Source organism: Chlorocebus sabaeus, chromosome 1 (assembly GCF_047675955.1).
Source record: "Chlorocebus sabaeus isolate Y175 chromosome 1, mChlSab1.0.hap1, whole genome shotgun sequence".
Lineage (NCBI taxonomy): Eukaryota > Metazoa > Chordata > Mammalia > Primates > Cercopithecidae > Chlorocebus > Chlorocebus sabaeus.
In genome coordinates this window covers 126,095,173-126,114,528 of record NC_132904.1, presented here as the reverse complement: position 1 = coordinate 126,114,528, position 19,356 = coordinate 126,095,173, and the positions used below count along the sequence as shown (strand labels likewise).

The 19,356-nt window shown below is 51.0% G+C and overlaps 1 protein-coding gene across 1 annotated transcript in view; it reads left to right on the top strand.

Moving 5' to 3' along the window:
* Positions 1-9,437: 9,437 nt before the first annotated feature.
* The window catches only part of ADAMTS8 (ADAM metallopeptidase with thrombospondin type 1 motif 8), a 24,227-nt gene continuing 14,308 nt past the window's right edge, over positions 9,438-19,356 (top strand). The window contains exons 1-2 of the mRNA XM_038004981.2: positions 9,438-10,477; positions 18,433-18,672. Coding sequence (XP_037860909.2) covers positions 9,761-10,477; positions 18,433-18,672 — 957 coding nt within the window. The 5' untranslated portion in view covers positions 9,438-9,760. The remainder of the gene's footprint in view (positions 10,478-18,432; positions 18,673-19,356) is intronic.

The window sequence follows — 19,356 nt, the reverse complement described above, 5'->3', positions numbered from 1 at the left end:
TCAGGGAACTCCTCACTTTCTCAAACATGGCAGACTCTTTAATGTCTTCGTGTGTGTTTGTGTGTCTGTGTGTGTGTGTCTGTGTGTGTGTGTGGATTTTCTCCCTCCAATGCCTGGTGAACTCCTACTCATTCATTAAAGTCCAACAAAAATGTCACTCAAATGGAATCCTTCCCAACCTGCTGCCTGCCCATCAAAACACACCTATCACTACTTTCTCTGGGTTTTCATAATGTATTACTTCCAACAATAGATGTCTACTGAACTACTACTCTGTGTACCATGTTTTGTGGCTATAGCTTTGTTCTTATGCTTGAAGCATTACATTATATTTATTTGGCTATGTAACTTTTTCTTTCGCCAGACAGGGAGCTGTCTTGATGAAAGAGGTGATCAGAACACGGGAACTACCTTTTGCATTTCTTTGCCTCTGGTGTGTAGCACCATTTGTGGCATAGAGTAGGTTAATGGAATTACTTACTGAAAGTGAAGATACAAGGAATGGGGAGCTGAGGAAGGAAAGGAGGAAAGAAGAAAATCTGGTAAAGTCCAAAGAGAAGAGAGAAGAGTAGGGTGGGAGCCCAGAGATGGGAGCAAAAGAGGAAAAATGAGAAAGAGGAGAAACAGAAAGGTGTACCACTTCTCCCAGCACCACCAAAATACGTGTGTGTGCACGTGTGTGTAGGTGGGTGGGCAGGTTTGGATGTGAGTTGGTGTCCATACATACACACAAGGCAAGCTGTGAAAAAAAAGCTTTCAACATTTGAAGCTTCAATGCTAATTAAAATGCTTTCCATGTAAGTGCACAAGGCAACATCTATCCCCATCCTCTCCCTCTTTCTCTCCCACCACGTGGCTGCTCTAAACCTCACTCTCTTCCTAAGCACTCAGGCCTTCTTACTTTCAACATCATCTTTTGAGGGAATCAGAGGACACCTTCACATGCTTAAAGAGTTTTACACAGGGTAAAACACTCCTTTGTAAGTCACTAAATATGGCTAAATTATAGACATTTTGAATTCCTCCATAATAGAAGGCTGTTTTCGTGAAGAAAAAAAACAAACATCCCAAAAGAGAGCAGTCTGAATGAAGATAACATGGTCCACTGGGTTAGGGAGGATGCTGAACTGTATCAGCACGTCACACCCCACTCCATGGACCCAGATTGAACTGTCAGCCCTGCCTCCAGACAACCCTGGGACTTGGTCATGTTGTGCCCAGATCCTGCTCTTCAGGAGACAGTGGCATTCGATGTGACATAAAGAGAACAGTGGATGAGAACCTACATTCTGGCCCTGAATCTCCTGCCAACCAGCTGTGTGACTTTGGTCAAATGACATTTGACCAAATAGGTCTCAGTTTCCCCATCAGTAAAGCAAGAGGTTAGAGACAGGGATCTCCTAGGTTCCATTCCCCTCTGCTGTCTAGGTCTCTCTTTAAAGTTCTCTAATGCCAACGAGCATGAGGAGACTCCAGACAGAGCGGCCTGCCAGAGAGAATGTTCCGACAAAGAGAAGGAACTCCTATAGCCTCAGGAACCGGGATCAACAGACAGCTGCACCATTTGCACTGGGCGTGGATATCTAAACGTCAAAACAGAAACAAAACTCTGTGTTTCTTATCCAGAATCCAAATAATCCTCCATTGCTCAAGACTATTTGAAAATTAGGCCCAGCAAGGTGGCATGTGCCTATAGTCCCAGCTACTCCCAGTGTCTGTAGGCCGAGGCAGGAGGATCACTTGAGCCCAGGAAGTCAAGACCAGCCAGAGTAGCACAGCAAGACCTTTTCTTTAAATCAAGACAAAATTTTAATATTTTTTTAAATTTTAAAGAATATTTTTAAATTAGAAGGGATGGGTCCTTCAAGGTCCTATAATCTCCTGCCCAGTCCAAGAATTCTCTTTTAGCACCCTGCAGGCGCTCGTGTCATTGCTTAAACACTTCCAGGAATGGGAACTACCTCCCTGTGCAAAGTTCTGCAGCGACGCAAGCAGGGACGGGTAGCATAGTTACTTAGGGTCCCCGGCATGTGTCACTGGCCCCCAGATTGCTCCCTCATGCTAGAGCCACAGTGTCTGAAATTCTACTATTAGTCGTTTATTTATTTTGCTTCCCTTTCCTCAGGTCTCTTAAAATTCAAACTTTTCTAGTAGTATTTGCTATCAAAACAAAGTGTTCACGACTTACTGGCTTCCGCCCTGTTCATGAGAACAGAAGGTCAGAGGAGAGCCCTAGGTGATTTTAAAAGGAGAGACCCTGAGGATGAGGGGAAAGGTGACAAGATACATTTTAAACATTTTACCACTATTCCACCAGACCAGATGGCAATATATATGATGAGGATAGGATGATGATGACAGAAAAGAAATAAACATGCAGCGGCCGGGCGCGGTGGCTCAAGCCTGTAATCCCAGCACTTTGGGAGGCCGAGACGGGCGGATCACGAGGTCAGGAGATCGAGACCATCCTGGCTAACACGGTGAAACCCCGTCTCTACTAAAAATACAAAAAAACTAGCCGGGCGAGGTGGCGGGCGCCTGTAGTCCCAGCTACTCCGGAGGCTGAGGCAGGAGAATGGCATAAACCCGGGAGGCGGAGCTTGCAGTGAGCTGAGATCCGGCCACTGCAGTCCAGCCCGGGCTACAGAGCAAGACTCCGTCTCAAAAAAAAAAAAAAAAAAAAAAAAAAAAAAGAAATAAACATGCCTACTACGTGCCAAGTAGGCTTCTCAGCACTTCAACCCTAACGCGTTGTAAGCACATTTATAAGAACTGGGTAGTTTTTACAAGTCCCTCGTAAAAGGGACTTGTTACAATGGGACTTATATTGGGACTTGTTACAATGACTTTCAATAAGCAGCTTATCTGCTGGGAGAAATCACCCCAGATCCTGAAGATCCTGGCTCCTTTCCTGCATTTCTCTTTTCTTTCCTTCTGAAACAAAGATAAATGGGTGTAGTTTTGCAAGTTTGCATAATACATTTATACATATTACATATATATATACACACACATATACATACACTAAGTAGCTAGTGAGATCCATTGTTCAGGGAGTTTTCAGACCCTCTTCTTATAGGACCTATAAAAGGTAAATATGCCAAGACTCCCACCTGGTGGTTAGAATCAATAGTGAAGATTTGGGAGAAATGTACGTTTGCATTAATTAATTGGGGTGTACAGAAACCAAGCAGTCCTTATGATTAAGGTGGTCCCCGGCCCTGGAGACATCTCAGCTTTGTCAGCTCTCCTAGCCTGTGAAATAATTAGAGACACTGGTGTCATGAAGAGCAGAAATCAAAGTGAAGAAAGAAGAATAGGAAGGAAAGACGCACGACTCACGGTAAACAAAGGAACAGGACAGCGTCTCCTTCAAGTGGCTCCGGTGATTGGCTATGAGGAATTGCTGTGTGCTTAGATTTTTTGAACAATGTTGAAGGACTGTTGTTTTAGACTGGCATGACACGGTAGTGATGCCTAATTTTTCAGAAAGTTGCGAGACAGAGAGCGAGAGAGCGAGCGACAGCAAGTTCCAACAGCGCCACCTTCTGGTGGCACATTCTGATGTGGTGAGACAGGCACGACCTATGTGTCGGTTCTCACAGTGGCAATTGTTACTGCATATAATACTAAAATGTGCAAGTAACTCTTACTGGCCAGGTACTATAATAACCACAGATTGTAATCATGGACGCATCACACATGGAATTTGGGCAACCTTTTACGAGTGTCTTGCTAGACTCCTCCACAAGACTGTATCTTGGGAGAACAGGGACCATCTCTTCTGCAACTTTGGGAACCCAGTACTTGGCAGTTAGTCACTAAAAATACAAATGGCAGGAACAGAAAGGGTTGTTTGTGAATTTGTTTCTTGGTGTATTAAAATCAATCAAAATCTTATTAGCAAGCAAGACAATGTCGATATTGCAGTAGAGTTTCTGCTAGATCTGGTTTTCCCTGATATAGATCACAGAATCCGGAGCATGTCCATTGAGGCTGTGAACACCAGATGATGGCAGGAAAAATAATCAGAGTAGCTAGCACTTTACAGGAGATTGAACTTAAAGTGGCCTCAGGGATATGATTTAATGATTTCCAGCCAGGCATGGTGGCTGACTCACATCTGTAATTCTAGCACTTTGGGAGGCCGAGGGCAGGAGTTCAAGACCAGCCTGGTCAACATGGTGAAACCCCATCTCAACCAAAATTACAAAAATTAGCCAGGCATAGTGGTGGGCGCCTATAATCCCAGCTACTCAGGAGGCTGAGGCAGGAGAATTGCTTGAACCTGGGAGGCGGAGATTGCAGTGAGCCAAGACCTTGCCACTGCACTCCAGCCTCGATGACAGAGTAAGACTCTGTCTCAAAAAAAAAAAAAAAAAATTATAAATACTGAAAAACTTTAAAGTTTCCAAAAAGAGAGACTATCTAGGACTAAGAAAGAATTAAGCGCACAGAAATGCTTCCATACATGCAGGTGGCAATCACAGAAACCTGAATGCCAAAGGGAATACAAGGCAACTGTCAGCACAAAAGTGATGCCAAAAATCAGACATTGCCTGCCTGGGATGTGTGCTCAGTGATATGATAGATGAGGACAAGAAAATCCTTTATTACAGGCAATGTGGAGTCACAGTCATTGCACAATAGCCAAACTTACAGAAAATTGACATGAATTGTAGCAAAAATGGTATTACTTTATTTAGAAAGAAAGAACTCTGTTTTTATTTAAGTGCTAGCACAGGCTTTTGAGAGGCTGTTTATTCCCTTCTTTGAGATTTTTAAAGCAGTGCCATTCTCCCAAGATCTCCAACAACAGGCCCAGTGAACACCTGGAGTCTCTTCCAGCTTTGTAATGCAATGATTCAATCCTTGGTTCTACTCAAAGGAACACTAATTCAGTGTACCGCAATCTCATCAGAAAACTGTTATATTGAATTCCCAGTTTATGAATTCCACCTTGGTTAAGAATCCTGTCTCTGCTGCTTCTTAGCATAAGCAAGTTCTCTAACCTCTCAAACCTATTTCTTCACTTGTCTGTAAGATGTCTTTTTCAGAGGATTGGCGTGATGATTAAATGAGCTGCTCAGCACAGTGCCTAGTGCATGGCAAGCACTCAAAAGATGGAAGCTATTATTACTGAGGATTGAACGAAAAGTAAATTAAATTAAAATAAGTGCGGCCAGGTGCGGTGGCTCATGCCTGTAACCCCAGCACTTTGGGAGGCCGAGGTGGGCAGATCACAAGGTCAAGAGATCGAGACCATCCTAGCCAATATGGTGAAACCCCATCTTTACTAAAAATACAAAAATTAGCTGGTCGTGGTGATGCATGCCTGTAGTCCCAGCTCTCAGGAGACTGAGGCAGGAGAATCACTTGAACCCAGGAGGAGGCAGAGGTTGCAGTGAACCGAGATCGCACCATTGCACTTCAGCCTGGCAACAGAGGGAGACTCCGTCTCAAAAAAAAAAAAAAAAAAAAAATCCTCAGAACAATGCCCAGGCCCAGAGTAAACACTAAACTTTAATGAAAATGTATGAATTGCAAATGAAGTTCTAAAGCAAAACAATTTTTTTTACCTTCATGTAGGAGATACGAGAGTAATTTGGAAAAAGCTATGTCATTTTGGGTAAGTCACTGACACTTCTGAATTTCTGTTTCTTCTCTGCAAAATGTGAGTGGCAGTGGATTAGATGATCACCAGTGTTTCTTCCCGTTTTAAGCAGTCTGGAATTCTAAAGAATACTGAAACTTACATACACTAAAAATGTATCATATATACTATATAAAACTCTAGTTACAAACTAAGAAATAACCAGTCACTAATAATGTAAGTTGATTAAAAACGTAAAAATCACAATAGGCCTACAGTATAAGACTCCATAAAAATATTTTAATTATTTAAGGATGAATTAAATAACAAGTAACTACTAGATACAGAATTAAAGACAAAACAAAGATGTTTTCATTTTTTACATAATTTCCTTTTCACATCCAGAGCAAGAAATTATTTTGAGCTTCTTATTCCTAAGAATGGTATATAGTAAGCTTAAGTAATCCCAGATTCCAAATTTGAGGAATCCAAATTGATGCTATTTTACATTCAGGAGTCAGCAAACTTTTCTGCAAAGAGCCAGATAGTAAATATTTTAGGCTTACTCAACCCTTCCCTCACAGCTCAAGAGCAAAGAATGCGTACATGAATGGCTGTGGCTGCATTCCAATAAACTTTATGGACACAAATTTGAATTTCATACCATTTTCAAGTGTCAAGAAATTTTAATAATCTTTCTAATTTTTTTAATTTACCACTTAAAAATATAAAAACTATTCTTAGCTTGTAGAGTGGAAAAAAAACAAGCAGTGTGCAGCAATTAGCCCACGGGCCGTAGTTTGGCAACCCTGCTGTAATTATATATTTTGGGAAATAAAGTAGTAATGTAAGAAATCCGGAATTGGCAGAATGCCGTTGTGGGATTTTCACGGGTTGATTTGTGGATGTTTGTTTTGCTGTACTGTTTTCATCTGCCATTCCTCTAAGAGCTTCCACTACAAACTACCCACCCTTCCTCTCTCCCTGTGGCAAGGGTCCTGGGTTTAACATAGCCAAGGTAAGCCTGACACCTTGTGGTTGCGTTGCGAACGGCAGGAGCTACCTGGGAAGTTAGCAGCACTGCACATCTGGGGAAGGGGAAATTCAGGAGGGAGAGGGGGCTGCCCAGCCAGACAATCAACCAGTCAGCAGGTGGTGGTGGTGGCGATGGCGGCGCCGGAGGCGGCGGTGGGTGGTGGTGGTGTTAGTGATGTCGTTGTTGTTAAAATGAGGAAGGATAAAGTCCAGAACTCACTGACTTCTCTCTCCAAAGAGAACTTCCAAAATGCTACCCATGGGGGCACTTCATCCTATTTAAAAAAATGAAGCAGCAGTGGCTGGGCTCGGTGGCTGACGCCTGTAATCCCAGTACTTTGGGAGGCCGAGGTGGGCAAATCACTTGAGGTCAGGAGTTCAAGACCAGCCTGACCAACATGGTGAAACCCCGTCTCTACCAAAAAAAACAAACATTAGCAGGGCATGGTGGTGGGAGCCTGTAATCCCAGCTACTTGGGAGGCTGAGGCAAGAGAATCACTTGGACCCGGGAGGCGGAGGTTCCCGTGAGCCAAGATCTCGCCATTGCACTCCAGCCTGGGCAACAAGAGTGAAACGCCATCTCAAAAAAATTTAAAAATAAAATAAAAATTAAGCAGCAACTTCCAGAGCCTTCACAACTGAAGGCTCCATGGACACTCAGGACTTTCCTTGGTCCAGTTAAATCTCCCACTTCTGGCCCTTAGCATCCAGGCAGGAGAAAGGGAAACGCGGCATGCTCCTCAATCCCACTCCTCCCAGATGCTTACACTCGAGAAAGAAGGAAAACCTACAGGACCTAACTGCCACTGAAAATCAGGAGTTAGCTGGCACAGTAGCTCACATCTATAATCCCAGCACTTTGGGAGGCTGAGGCGGGCAGATCACCTGAGGTCAGGAGTTGGAGACCCCTGTCCAAAATGGCGAAACCCCATCTCTACTGATAATACAAAAGTTAGCCAGGTGTGGTGGTGCCTGCCTGTAGTCTCAGCTACTTGGGAGGCTGAGGCAGGATAATCTCTTGAACCTGAGAGGCAGAAGTTGCTGTGAGCCAAGATCACGCCATTGCACTCCAGCCTGGGCAACAAAGTGAGAGTCAAGAAAAGAAAATCAGGAGTTGTACTCTGGGAAACAGCAAATAAGGGGCTTCAAGGAGGTAAAAACCAGTCATTGAACTGTTACAACAGCCCTGAGGCAACACAGAATTGTATTCATTGCTTGCCCAGGTCAGACTGTCCCGAGCACTGTACAGGATGTCCCGAGCACTGTACACTGTGCTGGGATGAAGTGTTTTGCTTGTTTTGAGAAAAGGGTTGAAGAGACCATTGTTTCCATTCTCCTGTCCCTAGAAGTGTTTCCCCAAAACATTCTAGACTCAAGTTCCTCCTATCCTATACGTCATGCAGGAAAGGAGCTTCTGCACGTTAGGGTGGGAAGTTCATCCTTTCATCTAATTCACAGCTGTCCCTCTGTGTTTCTGAGAAAGCAAAGAGAGGGGGGATACTTAGAGGGAATTTGGCAGTACTTTCCCCTGGGCAAGAGCCTTCTCTTTGGAGGTAACAAGCCCTGAGAGTCTCGGATGCATGCTGAACCCCCACAGCTGCAGAAAGGGGTCAGATGGGCTGAAAACAATCAGCGATGACCTCGACTATCAACATCACCAGCATAAGCACAGAGCTGGGCACCTGGGGGCAGGTGAATTGGCAAAGGATTTAAAGACCCTGATCCCAGCAGTTCCTAATGCATCACCCACACTGACAACTTAGAGAAAGACACAGTTGGTGGGTGAGTCTAGAGTTTGTGGTAGAGAACAGGACTCTCCACCCAATCCAGACCTGTGTCATTGAGACTGGGGTGGGAGGGAGTTTTGTGGTCTTGAGACCAGGTCATCCCTCTCTTCCTGAGTACTACCCCCTTCCCCATGGGGCAGTGGTGACATGGGACAGAATGAATTCACCTCTTACACATTTGTACCTGGGGCTGTGGGCAATGCAGTGAAAGGACCTTACATGAAGTCCCGGGCAACTAGCAGTATCCAGTAGAGAAGACCCTTCTCAGGGACTGGAGGTCTGTTTCCCTCCTGGGGAAATGCTGACTTCCCAACCTCACTGCTGGTGACTTACCACTGTGCTGGCCTCTGCCCCGCTTGCCCTCTAACATGGCAGTGAGAGTCCCTCTTAGGGTTAACCGGGTGGGTTGGTTTTTGCTCTGTGTTTGTTTTCCCGATCTTCAGTTTGGAGAAAAAGTTAGGCAGGCTGTGCAGTAGTGGTGAGAGGAGGGCATGATTTCAGCATGACCTTTTCCCCTCTCTCTGTTGTGCTTTACAATGAAAAGCTCTGGAACCTTCTCCCCACACAGTCGGATCTCCGGAGGGATCTTCAGGGATCCGAACAGTGTGGGGCTCTGCAGTCGGACTCTGCAAGGATCCGAACAGGGTCGCTGAGACCAGTGCACGAGCCTCTTCGGAGGATGCATCCTGGACTCTTGGCCGCAGAGGAGGAAGCGGTTGGGGTCTCCCAAGGACTCTTTCTAAAGGGTCAGTCCAGCATGGTAGGGGTTAACGTGGGTCCGCGCGTAAAGGGAAGGAAAGAAGTTGGAGTTGACACTTCAGGGGGGAGGGTGGCGGACGGGTCTCGCTGCCTGATTGGTTTTGCATTTCATCCCAATTTTTTTTTCTCCGCTCTCTCCCTCTTTTCAGTTTCCCTCTCTGATCCCAGGGGAGGGGAAACGGGAATAGTGAGAGATCAAAAATAAACCTCTTATGTCAAGCCGGGAAGGAAGTATAAATAAGAAGGGCTCGGCAGCCCACTCGGTGCTTCCCGGGGCGGGGAGGAGGCAGGAGGCGGCTGCGCGGGGCTGGCGCGGGCAGGGGCGGAGGACGGGCGCACGCGGGCCGGGGCCAGCTGCTCGCGCTCGGCTCGGGGGCGGCGGCTCGGGAGGAGCGGGCTGCGCCAGCCAGAGGGGCCGCCGGGGGAGCGCTCCCGCCGCCGGGCCCTGCGGGCCGAGTCGGCCTTGCATCCGATTGATTCCGCTTTTCCTGGAGAGAGCGGCCGGGCCGCGCTCAGCCAGCCAGCACCTGCCCGCGCCCGGCGGGCTTCTTCCCTCTCCCGCGCGCAGTCACCGCCGCAGCCCCCATGCTCCCCGCCCCCGCCGCCCCCCGGTGGCCTCCGCTCCTGCTGCTGCTGCTGCTGCTGCCGCTGGCCCGCGGCGCCCCGGCCCGGCCCGCAGCTGGGGGGCAGGCCTCGGAGCTGGTGGTGCCCACGCGGTTGCCCGGCAGCGCGGGCGAGCTCGCGCTCCACCTGTCCGCCTTCGGCAAGGGCTTCGTGCTGCGCCTGGCGCCCGACGACAGCTTCCTGGCGCCCGAGTTCAAGATCGAGCGCCTCGGGGGCTCGGGCCGGTCTACCGGGGGCGAGCGAGGGCTGCGCGGCTGCTTCTTCTCCGGCACCGTGAATGGGGAGCCCGAGTCGCTGGCGGCGGTCAGCCTGTGCCGCGGGCTGAGCGGCTCCTTCCTGCTGGACGGCGAGGAGTTCACCATCCAGCCGCAGGGCGCGGGGGGCTCCCTGGGTCAGCCGCACCGCCTGCAGCGCTGGGGTCCCGCCGGAGCCCGCCCCCTCCCGCGAGGACCCGAGTGGGAGGTGGAGACGGGAGAGGGTCAGAGGCAGGAGAGAGGAGACAACGAGGAGGACAGCGAGGAGGAGAGCCAAGAAGAGGAGGCAGAAGGCGCTAGCGAGCTGCCACCGCCCCTGGGGGCCACGAGTAGGACCAAGCGGTTTGTGTCTGAGGCGCGCTTCGTGGAGACGCTGCTGGTGGCCGATGCGTCCATGGCTGCCTTCTACGGGGCCGACCTGCAGGTAGGACTGAGAGCCTCCTCCAGCCACAGTGCCCGGAGGCCCCCCAGATGCCTCCCAGCGTCTCTAAAATCTCCCCTTCCAATCCCTCTGAGAAAAAAAACAAAAAAAACAAAAAAAACAAAAAACCTTCCCGCTCATCTTTTCCAGCCTGACCCCAAACGAGATTCTCTCCTTTCTGAGAAAGAGCAATAACTCTTTTCTGAACTTCTGCCACCCTAGCTCCCTGTGCCCCCACCCCCAGGTCCCTTCCAGTTTCGAGTGAGCTGCAGACGCCCATCCCTCTCATCCGAATCTCCCGCGGCACGTGGCACACTGCCCCGAAAGTGGGCATCAACGCACTCCCCTGCACCTGCCTCTCCCAGCAGAGACGAAAATCGAGCGTTTAGGAATAGCTCCCACTCCCACCCCTCAGCCCTCTACTGCCTCAGATCTGAGAGGCTCCCAGGGAAAGGCAGATGGGATGAAAAGAGATGCCTGTCCGATTCCCTTGGGTATGGAGGTCGCCATAAGCAAAAGACATTGTTTGAAAGGAGCTGAACCTGGAGAGGGGCTGCCCAACTTCTGTGCAGCCAGCTGGTTGTGATCAATGGGGCATGAACTACCTTGCCAACCTGGCACTCAGCCTCGGCAGATCTTGGCAGTGCCAGCAGCCAGCACAAGAGGGAGGGGCAGAGAACTCCTGTCCAGGGGCTCAGCCCAGGAACTGAAGCTTTGGTGGAAACGCGAGGGGAGCAGGGGCTGGGAGGAGCTCGTTGGGTGAGTGTCTCTGGTAACGCCAGACCCACACTTGGTCCACCCAGCTGCCCTTAGCCCAGACACAGCTCTTACCTAAACAGGGGAGAAAAACAGAGTCCAGGGAACGGATACCTAACCAGACCGTTTCTAACTAGATGAAAGATGGTGCTGACTCAGCAGGAGGCATCTGTGTTGCCCTAAACCCCAATTTCTCCCCTAAAGACCAAGTGAAGGCTTTTCCAGGAGGAAAGGAGGGTAAGGTTTCCAGGAGAGGGTGCTCTTTGCCCCCAGGGAGCACAAAACCAGAGATGTGCCAGGGAAGGAAAAACTGACCTGCCTAGGTCATAGTTCCCTGAAACAGGGATCCTGGCAATGCGGCAGCTAAGCTGACACTTTGTGGTGATGACTTTCTTGGCCCGGACCCCATACTAAGCTCGGCCTGTGCCCGACTGCTGGGGGCCCCAAGGGCATAGGCATCGCCTGTGCAGAATAGTCCAGACAAGGAGGCCTTCTGTTTCTCACCCCCATCTTCCCCACCCTCTATCACTGGGAAAGGCAGGGTAGGAAAGACCCAGGGAGAAACAGATGCACAGGATGGGAAGGGCTGTGGGTGAGAGTCCACATGGCTGCCCCTCTGGCTACTGCAGGTGCTGATTACGCCCCAGGCGGGCACCCATGCAAGCCCGTGTGGTATTCGCTTCCCCCGAAGCACCGCAGAGCAGCTCCGGCCCGCCACGGCGGTCTGCCTCATGAGCTTTGGGTCACACTGATTTAATGTCTGTTTCCCCGCCTGCCCTGAGAGCAGGGAGCACCAGCCCACTCCTCTGACTGCTTTCTTTAAGCAAGTACTAGAGAGTGTGGCAGGAGAGGGGTGAGAAGAGGGCTTCTTCCATCTCTTTAGGACCCCCACACCTGACTCCTAGGGGGCTCCACCAGAAAGAAGCTAAGATGCACCCATTGCCAACCCAGAGCGGGGTGCTGTGCCCCTCTATTTCCACACATGGAACAGATTCTGACATTTGCCTGAGAACCAAAACATAGGAAAGCCAACAAGAACTCTGCCAGCAGAGAAAGTCCGTTTTTCAGCCTTCAGGGCCAGAATGTCTCACTCTCTCAGCTGATCACCTGGACGCTGGAGATAACTGAGTATTTGCCTCAGGGACATACTCGCATCTCCAGACATTCTAGCTATCTAGAGGCAGACACGGTCTGAGGCCCGGCCCCAGGATGCCCCGGCTGCTGAAGCAGGAGACTCTGCTGGGGTTTGCACCCGGTTTTGTTCCCTTCATCTAAAGTCCAGGTTTGCTACCCCAGACAAGTCGTCTTCCTCTGTGTCGGAGACACCCAGGCATTGCCATCCTCATGAGACTCCTGAGCGGGCGATCTGGCTCCTGCTCGACCCGCTCCCCATCCCCCACAAACATGCATTTCTGGACCTTTCCCAGCTGCACATTGGCACCTGCACACCCAGCCAGCCCACCTGGACCAGGACAGCACAGCAAAACAGGCATCGGGCACCTCTGAAGACCGAATTCCTCTCCGTAGGTGGTTGACTTCTGAGTCTCACCTGGAAGGAAAGTCTTCCCTCAGGGAGACTAGCCCCGCCACCTCCACCTTGGGTCTCATGTCCCAGCCCACCTGCACTCCTGCTGCCCCCGTGGCGGATGGGGGAGGGACTGAGGTACAGCTGTGTCCAGGACCACCTTCGGGCCCCTCCGCTGTGATGAGCGGACCAGCCTCGGAGACGCTGCAGGACAGGCGTGCCTGTCTCAGCTCAGTCCCCTGGGCTTCCGAAAACAGGTCCATGAGCCCAGCTAAGAGAAAGAATGAAAATCAAGTTCCCGTGCCTCAAGACCTTGCCTGCCCACACCCACCTACTGCAAATGGAAGCCAGTCCTTTACGTAGAGACCTCATTCACACAGAGGGAAGGCACTCTGGGGTTCCTTGGTAATCAGGGGTGTGTGAGGATGAGAAGAGCCTTTACCCCTCTGGGACTTAGCGTTCCTCATCTGTGAAGCAAGACACCTGGACGAGGTGACCACTCCCGGTCTCAGCACCTGTGTGGCTGCTTCATGTGAGCCGGTCTTCTGGAAGGTTTAGCCACTCTCTGAGCATGTTCAATTCACAGCGTGATTGCACACACGTCACCTCCATGAAAATACCTGTGACTGGGGCAGAGGGAGACTGCACAGCCCACAGGGGACACGTGGCTTCCTCAGGATCAGACAGCACTGATCAGGATCAGGAGGTGGCAGGGCTGGGCCTGCAGCCCAAGTCTCCCAAAGCTGATTCCTGAGCACTGTTATCCCACCAGGCAGCCTCTTTCTCAGGATGAGGGTCTGTGGCTCTGTCGACCTTCTGATACTTGCTTATGTTGTGGGAGTGGGTCCTTAAATCCAGCAGTTCATAGCCGTCCAGGCCCACTGTGAGGCCCTATGCCGCGGAGAAACCACCGTGGAGGCTGAGAGAAAGAATGCGCCATTGCCGAGGCCGGTCTCACTGTTAAGCGACAATGAAGTTTTCCAGAACTCTGTCAATTGAGTTCACTTAATCCCATGACAAAAGGGGCCCAGGCCTCCCACCTTCTTATCTGGTTTCAGAGTCAAGGAGCTCAGACGGAGGGGCCTTTCTGAAAGGAGGGACCACCTGGGAAGACTCCATTAGCTCAGTCTACATCCGGCTGCTGCTCACTGTCCCCTGTGTGAACCCGGGGTGGGATGGAGTGAGGGGCAGCGTGGCAGTACCCACTCTCACCAGCCTGGAACGACCGTCCCGCCAGTGCTTCTGCAGTGAGCAGAGTTTCTGAGCCCTCTTCTTAGCAGAGAGGCTCTGAAAAGTGGCGCTCATCTTCCCAAAGGCCCAGCAGAACAGTCTGGGAACTGACTTCAGGGTCCCCAGAATGTCACAGCCATCTCCATGCCCCCTTATCTGCGTGCTCTGGGGAAAATGTCTTCCACAAGACACTAGATACTAAAGTGGGCATGGAGCCTAGGTTGTCCAGCAGCGTCCCAGTTTCTACCTGTTCTGGCATCATTATTAATACTACCGTCTTTCGCTCTCAAGGGTGTCCTGGTTTGGATGACAACAGAAACAGATTCATGTGCCCACACCCTCCGCTCTGTAGCCACCAGGGAGGAAGACAAGCGTTATATGTGCGTGAATGATGTGTTTCCCATTGGCAAAAAAATGCATCTTTTCCATCCCTTATGTCTGCTGTAGTTAGAATGATCAAAGATATGGAGTATTTCCCAAAGAAAATGTTTCAGTGTCCAAAGATCGCCCCTTCCCCATCCCCCAGGAGGTGGGGTGTGCATAGGCAATGACAGGCGGACTTGCTGCTTGCAAGCCTTGGGTTGCTTTGGCTAGGCTGTAGTTTTCCTTACAGCAGCAAAGATGGGTGGCAGTCAGTGCAGAGACGAAGAACATAGACTTTGGAATGAAATAGAAATAACGTAGAGTCCTTGAGCAAGTCACCTATTTCTCTGTACCTCGATTATTTCAGGTAGGAGCAGTTATACCTAGCCTTGTCTTGGGGATGAAACAAAATATGGAATGCACCTGACCTGGTGCCTGGTTTAGAGGAGATACTCAGCAAGGTGTGGCTATGGCTAGAGTTGCCTTCAGTGATGGAAACCATTTGTTAAAGTGGGGAGGATGGGCTAGCCCATGACATCAGAGTGCCAGCCACCACTGTTTCAGCTTTGCTGTTCCACACAGCACAGGAATCTTCTCTTTCAGTTTGCCCAGGCTCAGCGGTGAAGGCTGACTTGTAGTTCAGCGTGTGTGCTTTGAAGAGGCGACATTGCCCTTTGCTGTTTGGAGAACAAGAGGAGATGAAGGATATGGTGCTGGTCATTCTTTTCGCCTCTCACTTCTTTCCTCTCCCTCTGCTTCTCCATCTCCACACCCCCAGCTCAGTCTCAGGCCCTAGAGATGTCAGGAAGGAAGAGGCATTGCACCAGATGCTGAAGCAAGGGCTCCCCAGGGCCACTTTTCCTCTCCTGGCCTCCCACTAGGCGTGCCACAAGGGAAAGCAGTGGAGCTGCAGGTGAAGCGCAAACCGGCTCGGTGTAATGACGACATCGGGGTGGGAGGAGGCCGGCCCGTCCCCATCACCCACCGCAGCTGACTTCCGCTACCATGGAGCTCTGAGGAAGGAATCTCCTTGTTCGTATCTCAAATAACCAAAAGGTGCTCTGGCCTACCCAACAAGCCAGGGTGCTATTACTATTAATTTTTTTTAATCCATTATTTTTTTTTTAACAGAGACAGGATCTCACTATGTTTCCCAGGCTGGTCTCAAGTGATTCTCCCACCTTGGCCTTCCAAAGTACTGGGGTCACAGACATGAGCCACCCTGACTGGCCTGATGTTCATCTCTATTCCAGGCCCTGGGGTCACTCATGCAGGAGCAGAGTCCCTAAAAAATGCCGCCTCTCCCTAACAAAAGTTAAGAGTATGGGATCCCCAAGTCATTCAAGAGCAGATCATTTGACACCCCAGCCAGGCTGACTGTGGGCTCCCACCTACCTGTCATGGCTTTGGGGCATTGTATGATGTGCTGAGGCCTCTCCTCAGGGGGGCCAGGACCCCGTTCACATTTTTCACACGCAGCCTGCACTGGTGCGGGGAGCAGGGAGGTGTAAATCGGCACCAGGAGGTGGAGCAAGCCATCTGACTTCCTCCTTGACCAGCCGCAGGCCTGATCCCCATGGGACTCAGGCCTGTCCTTTGAGCCTAGGGGATTGGGGCAGAACCAAAGGCTCACAGCCCTGAGGTCAGCCACCTCACCCAGGCTCAGTGGTCCTTCTCCCTAGGGAACTGTGAGACGCACCGCATGTGTGAGGCATCCCTGCGGCCATTTGTCAGAAGAGCGGACTGGGCGGGGAAAATCAAAAACTCGGTAGAACAAGAGATTAGGAGAGGTCAGTGGGATCGGGAGCTGGGATTTGGAAGGGAACCCTGGGTCACGGAATCCTCCTAGCCTTCTTGAAAATGAAAAGTATCTTCTGAGACAATGGCCAGAAGGACCTTCAGACGTCCTCAAGTCCAGCCCACCCCTTGAAGCTAAATGGTTCTGAAGCCGGCCCTGCCTGACAGCTACGCACTGTCTGGAGAAGACAATGATATGAGCAACCCGAGCTGCAGAGAAGGAGCTCTCTGGGAACCTGAGGGCCAGGAAGCTCCTTGTGCTGTCTTGCCCTGATCTTCAAGCGGTGGTTTATCCTGCAGGAAGATCAGGGGTTAACCCTCGCCTTCCTCCGGTCTTCACTGAGGCCGTGAGCACTGCGTCGCCTCTCACTCAGCCTCCCTCCGATCTGCTCAACGTGGGCACACAGACTTGCCCCAGCCTCCTGTCTTTGGCTCCTGGTACTGAGCTGTCTCAGCCCCAAAGCTTAGCAGCTGGTGTTCCTTAGCTTCACACCTTCCTTGTACGACCTCATCTCCCCCAATCTGAGATTGTGAAACTGGACTCAATGGGAAGAAATCTTGTGATGACGGTCGCAGTTTACCTCAGAAGAAATTCCAGGGGTTGGTCCCTGGCCCATCAGACCCTGGTCCTTCTTAGAGAGATCAGGATACTGTTGGCCTCCTGGAAGCAGCAAAGACCCAGCCAGGGTTCGTCTCGGCAAGCCACCACTCCTCAGTGCTCACCCCCAGTTGCATAATGATTTGATTGCTTTGTTTCCCTCCAGAATCCAACTCCAGGGGCAAGTGCCAAGTTTCAGCCCTGTTGATAAGATGTTTCCATCAGCCGAAACACTGCCGGAGTGCTTGACACGCCAAGTAACCTGCCAACCCCTGCTTGTAGGGCTAACAAAATACCTGGCTCATTGCCTGCGAGGTGAACGGACAGATCCCATTCACAAATAATGGGATTCGTCTGGAACGCCCACACATGGCCTCACCCAGTGGAATGTCCCTCTCTACCCTTTCCTTTCTCCTCCTTCCACTCCCACCTTCCAGACCACAGGAGAAGCGGAAGAGGGGCTCCCGAGAGGTGGTGATCTAGGGATCGGAGAGGCAGGGCAAGCAGGTGCTGCCCAGCTGACCACACCCCAAGCTCAAGGAGCACCCACCTCTGCCCGTGTCTCCCCTTCCACAAAATGCTCGAAGAGGGCCACTTCAAGGGGTCGCCGAGGCAGGAAAGCGAGTTCCCATCTGGCCTCCTCTCCAAGCCTTGGAATCCAGTGGGGGAGCAGTTGGCAGCCCAGGGACAAGACAGAGGCCAAGCAGTGATGTACATTCTGTTGGCCAGCCTGGGTGGAAGGGAGAGCAGGTGAGATCCTAAGCACGTGGGTCTGCTTAGGCCCACGGGAGCCTCTCAAGCCCCAGTCAGGAGGGAATGAACCCTTCAGGGCTGTCCAGGCAGACACCAGGAAGCCAAGCCCTGGGAAACCTAATGAGAGCACGGTGGACCTCAGAGACAGGCACACCCGGGCTGGCCTCCTGGTTTCAATAGCTGTGCGACCTTCGACGAGCTCATTTGCATGACCTTCCTCATTCAGGAAATGGAATTGCAGCACCTTCTTCATAAAGTTACTGTGAGAATTCTTTGAGGTAATGTGGCAGAGTAACTGTTGTTAGGAGTGATTATCACAGCAAAGTTTTCAGGTTAACAGTTCCCACCCTGAAGAGTAGAGTTGCCCCAACAGGCAGCAGGAAAATGCTCAGCTGGATTCTCAGAGGGTAAGCTTGAGCGCTCAGAACTTTGTTTCTGGGCTGAGGCCAGGGATGGGTGGGGGCAGTGGGCAGGGAGACAGTGTCAGGATGAAGGCAGAATAAGCCATGCCGTCCAGTAGAACTTTCTATCTGCACATTCCAGTACAGTAGCCACGGGCCATATACGACTATTGACGCACTTGAAATGTGGCCTGTGCCACACTCTAAATTTAGGGTTTTGGGTTTTAATGAATTTGGATGTAGGTCATCCCATGAAGCCGGTCTGAATGTTAGACGCACAGGTTCGGAGCAAGGCAGGTCTGGGTTCAAAGGCCGCTGTTCATGCATCAGCTTTGTGACCTTGGGCAGGTTCTTGAGCCTGTTTTCTCACATGCAAAATGAAGGGAGTAACGCGGAGGCCTTGGGGGTATCGTGAGGCTTTGGTAAGAATCCGATGCTCAGCCCCATAAAAAGAGGTGATGGCAGCGGACAGGCCAGGCAAAGGGCCCTGAGACTTAACCCTTCACTCTGCTTCTTGTCTCCTCCTTCCTGACAGAACCACATCCTCACATTAATGTCTGTGGCAGCCCGAATCTACAAGCACCCCAGCATCAAGAATTCCATCAACCTGATGGTGGTAAAAGTGCTGATTGTAGAAGATGAAAAATGGGGCCCAGAGGTGTCCGACAACGGGGGGCTTACACTGCGCAACTTCTGCAACTGGCAGCGGCGTTTCAACCAGCCCAGCGACCGCCACCCGGAGCACTACGACACGGCCATCCTGCTCACCAGACAGGTCCGTGCCTGGCTCCGGAAGCCCTGGGGAGGAAGGGAGACGGGATGGGCAGATCAAAGGGAGGACCACGAGGCCTGCCCAAACATGGGAAACGTCTCCCTGCTGGCCCCAGCTGGACGCCAGAGCCTCATGCCTGGAATGATGAGGAGGAGGTCATGAGGACAAGTGTGAGGTATTTGCAAGGAAAGGAGAAGAATCTTGTAAGGGCTGTCTTCCAAAAGTTTGTGACCAGCTGTCTCCTGAGGTCACACATAACAAGAAGAAATGGGCTCGAGCTGCCGAGTGAGAGATCTGGGTTTGGAATGAAGAGAGTAGTTCTAGCTGCAGTGGTTGTAAAACATGGGGCAGGTAGCCAGGGGGTCCCCTCAAGATTTGCCCACAGCGGGAGGGCTGCCCACCTACACGGCATGATTTAAACAGACAGCTTCCTGAAAGCAAGAGAGTGATCATGTGTGCCAGGCCCTGTCTGCTCCTTCAGTCTTATAACGGCCCCACCGGGCAGGTCCTGGTGTTATCCCCATTTTGTAACAGAGGAAACTGAGGCGCAGAGTGGCCGCACAGCTCTCTTGCCACATAGTGGCATAGACCAGCCAAGACAGTGCTGCTGTAGGGTCATGTTCTGAACGACCATGCTGTCCTGTCCCCCACAAAAAGCCTCTGAAGTCCCAGCCAGCCTCAGGATGC